At 40.9% G+C, this 4,542-nt stretch overlaps 1 protein-coding gene across 1 annotated transcript in view; it reads right to left on the bottom strand.

Annotated features, from left to right (window-relative positions):
- The window catches only part of LOC117950792 (kinesin-associated protein 3-like), a 19,250-nt gene that overhangs the window by 11,992 nt on the left and 2,716 nt on the right, over positions 1 to 4,542 (bottom strand). Inside the window, exon 2 of the mRNA XM_034882131.1 lies at positions 3,534 to 3,696. Within this exon, the coding sequence (XP_034738022.1) occupies positions 3,534 to 3,696 (163 nt within the window). The remainder of the gene's footprint in view (positions 1 to 3,533; positions 3,697 to 4,542) is intronic.

Genomic DNA, 4,542 nt, shown 5'->3' with positions numbered 1-4,542 from the left:
CACACACACACACACACACACACACACACACACACGCACACACACACACACACACACACACACACACACACGCACACAGTTGCAGGTAGGAACACGGAGGATCCTTTATGGGTGAACAGAGAGATGCCATTAAATGTTCAAAAACAGTGGTCGGGTTGGGGCAGAAGAGAGAAAGAAAGAAAAAACTAAGGTGAGGGGGAGCTGTTAAGAATTAACAAGACTGTTCAGGGGCAGTTACTGGGTGAGCTAAACTCCAATTACACCCCAGCCCGATTTAAAAGCGCCTAACCTTTGTAAAATTACACCCGCACACATTTAGAGGCGTCTGGGCTGGCTCCGCGGACAGCGCCGCTTCGCTGTTACTGCATTTTATGGACAAATAAGCAAGCTGGGTTTGGTCTTCGGAGACACCACGCACAACATAAAGAGGTCCCCACCCCGCACTTAAAGCCTGCTCTTTTGTTTTTGTTGCAACACTATGACAACATGCTGCATCACAGGGAGAAAAAATGAAAATAATCCTTAGTTGCAGACCAAGTCTGGTATTAAGAACCATTTCAAAGTTCTGTGTAATGGTAATTGTGTTTAATTCTTATCCCAACCGGTCAGACACCGCCTACCAAGAGCCTGGGTCTGGGTCTGGGTCTGGGTCTGGGTCTGGGTCTGGGCCTGGGCCTGGGCCTGAGTCTAGATCTAGGTCTGGGTCTGTCCCAGGTTTCTTCCTAAAAGGAGTTTTTCCTCTCCACTGTGGCCCTGTTGCTTGCTCTGGAGGAAACTACTAGACCTGTTGGGTCCTTGTAAGTTCTGGAGTGTGGTCTAGACCTCCTCTATCTGTAAAGGGTCTCCAGATATGTCTTGTTATGAATTGATACTATAAATTAAATTAAATTGAAATTGATCAACTAATCTGGCTGTAAAACATAAATGAAAAGCGGAAGATGCAGCTGACAAAGAGGAATGTTGTACTTTCTGTTGAGTTTAGGTGATGAAGTGATGAATCGAAGGTGATGACAAGCGAAGGCTCTCTCGCCACTTTCATCTTATCACTGGGGGCCGTGACCCGGGCTCGGGCCCCGGGTGGAGATAGCGGCGGCTGACACGGCCTTCTCTCTGCAGAGATAAGACGAGTCCTCGTGCGCAGGGTGTCGGGTGAAGAGAGGACGCTCGGCGGTGGAAGCCGGTGATTAACGACACGTCGGCAAACACAGGCAAACTCAGCCGTGTCAAAACTGTGAGCAGGCGTGATATTTCAGTGTTAAGTTATATTATGTGCGCGCCTTGCTTCCTGTATGAGCGACCCGCACCCGCCAAAAGAAAAAAAAAGAAATACAGCCCTCGCTAAATCTCCAAAGACCTCTCCACCTCTCCGGCCGGCTCCTGCAAAAACAACATTAGTGCAGAGGCTCTGGCATGTTATTCTAACAAATACATTATATTAATTATGCGCCGTTACCCGAGCCGCCCCCGGAGAGGCTTCAAAAGGACCCCGTCGGAGATGCTTCCGACAGCGTCGCGCGCTGACCCCCGCGGATTAGACGACGCACCGGTCGCACGCTCCGCGGCTTTTAGGAGGTCACCGCGTTAACGGTGTTCGGAGGCGGCTCGGGGCCGGGGTGCTGTGGAAGACCTGCACCTGCACGCAGCACGCCGCCTCAGGAATAACATATTAGAGGCTCCGCCGTCGGCTCGGGACAGATGTTTCTTATGTGTGTGTTTCTGTCAGAAAACATGGAATCATGCTTCCCCTGATACACACATATACACATATATATATACACAATACAACCACAGCCATACACACACACAATGGACCAGAATAAACACATCCACAGGAAGTAAACAAACAGTCAGGAACACTAGAATCTAGGGCTGAACAATGGGGGGAATAGATCTAATTGAATTTTTTCCTGACGTATGTGGTGATTACAATTTGATTTGCGATGTTTTAATTTTTTTTTTTTCAAGTTTAGCTTATCTCTATCAATAATCCAGGATTAATCTTATGAGAAAGTTGTTCGGTGCTTAGAATAAGTGAATACAACCAGGCTAAAGTTGACTAAAAAGAGGAATAAAAGAAATCCTCTTTAGGAAATTGATCTTAATGCCTTAATTGAAAAATGAGGAAAAATCCAACCTCTAAGGACGCCAGTTTTCTTTTGTGAATATTTAATGTATCGTGAATAAATAAATGTCCTTCTTTAAAATACAGGGGGCGTTAGTAAAATATACTTAAATAATACTTTGTCCCAGTCCTGGAGTTGTCTTCTTGTCAACATTGAAAATCACACTTTTGTCGACATTTTTCTCCCTTTTTTCAACACTTTTGACGTTTTTTTTTTTTGAATGTTGTGAACTTTTTTTGACGTTTTCAAAATTACGTAACATTAACTTATTAACTTTAGTTTTACAGTTATTTTTGGAATTCATGGTCAATAAACCCCATTTATAGGAAAATTATAGCTAATGTTTGAGTTAGAAAAGCAGAAATTAGGAATTATTGAGACTAAAATTAAAGGAATGGATGTTGATAATAATCACAGACTGGAATATGTCAACTTTTACTCAATACTATTTCAAAAACACTTCCATTTGTTTTCAAGAGCTATAAAATTGAATAAAACACCCCAAAATTAATGAAAGTAGAGATTTGTACTTGGCAAAGAGCGTTGGGTGGAATCAATCATGTTATTTTGGGGAATTAAAAAGAACATTGATATAGGACAACATGGGGACAACACGAGGACAACATGAAGACAACATGAGGACAACATGAGGGTTAAAGCTTGGAGTATTCCTATTTTAATTAATTATTTTTTTAATTAAGGGATTATGATAAGTTCCCGAAAGATTTCTTTTTTATTCTTCTTTTTATTCAACTTTAGCATGGTTGCATTAATGAAGGTTAAACCGAATGCTACAAACATTCAACTACATATTTTACATTTTTCACGCCACTTTTTCATTCACTCTGCCTTCTGCTGATTGTTTATGGTTTCCCTGTTTTTTCTTGTGTTTTTTTTTTTTTTTGCTTTTATTGTAGAAAAAGCTGATGTAACAAAGGAATTTCCCCGCTGGGGGACGAATAAAAACATTATCTAATCTAATCTGATTAATCGCGATATTCCCGATTAGCTCGTCACATTCTTGGAAAAGAATCGCAATTCCCGATTTGAAAACGAGTAATCGTTAGAATAGAATAGACTCATTAGAATAGACTCGTTAGAATAGACTCGTTAGAATAGACTCGATAGAATAGACTCATTGGAATAGACTCGTTAGAATAGACTCGTTAGAATAGACTCGTTAGAATAGACTCGATAGAATAGACTCGTTAGAATAGACTCGTTAGAATAGACTCGTTAGAATAGACTTGATAGAATAGACTCGTTAGAATAGACTCGTTAGAATAGACTTGATAGAATAGATTCGTTAGAATAGACTCGTTAGAATAGACTCGTTAGAATAGACTCGTTAGAATAGACTTGATAAAATAGACTCGTTAGAATAGACTCGTTAGACAGCAGACGGCTCACCGAGCAGCGAGGAGACTTTGGGGAGGAGTCCCGTCCGGACCATGTGGCCTCGCAGCGTCGTGTCGAAGGAGAGGTTGAGCAGGAGGCGCAGGGCGGTGGTCTGGAGGTCCCGGTGCTCACAGGGGACCAGGCGAGCCAGCTTCTCCACGACCAACGCCTCCGCCTGCAGACAACAACAAACACGGACGCACAACATCTGTAACTACAGACCTGCAGACAACAACAAACACAGACGCACAACATCTGTAACTACAGACCTGCAGACAACAAAAACAGACGCACAACATCTGTAACTACAGACCTGCAGACAACAGCAAACACAGACACACAACATCTGTAACTACAGACCTGCAGACAACAACCAACACAGACACACAACATCTGTAACTACAGACCTGCAGACAACAACAAACACAGACACACAACATCTGTAACTACAGACCTGCAGACAACAACCAACACAGACACACAACATCTGTAACTACAGACCTGCAGACAACAGCAATAATAGTATATATTTAAATAATTGTTCTTATATTTTATTATTATATTTTATTCCTATTATTATTATTTAATTTATACTGTATATATGTATATTTTTTCCTAGTATCTCATCTATATTTATATTCTGTGTTGTGCTTAATGTACGTTGTGCTGCTGTAACACCGTAATTTCCCATTTTTTGGGATCAATAAATATCTATCTTTATCTACTACAGGGGCGAGAAGGATTCTGATTACTTCAGTAAAAGTACTAATACCACACTCAAAAAATACTCTGTTACGAGTTAAAGTCCTGCACTGAAAATGTTACTAAAGTAAAAGTCTGTAAGTATTATCAAGAAAATGTACTTAAAAGTGTACTAACAAGTCCTCTTTTTTAACTTTTTTAAAAATCTTTTCTGCTGTAATTGTAAGATATAGAGTACATACTGTACATACATACATACAGTATATGTATACACACAGTATATATGTACACACACACACACACACACACACATATATAT

This window comes from Etheostoma cragini, chromosome 9, assembly GCF_013103735.1.
Source record: "Etheostoma cragini isolate CJK2018 chromosome 9, CSU_Ecrag_1.0, whole genome shotgun sequence".
Classification (NCBI taxonomy): domain Eukaryota; kingdom Metazoa; phylum Chordata; class Actinopteri; order Perciformes; family Percidae; genus Etheostoma; species Etheostoma cragini.
This window is presented reverse-complemented; position numbering and strand designations above follow the sequence as displayed.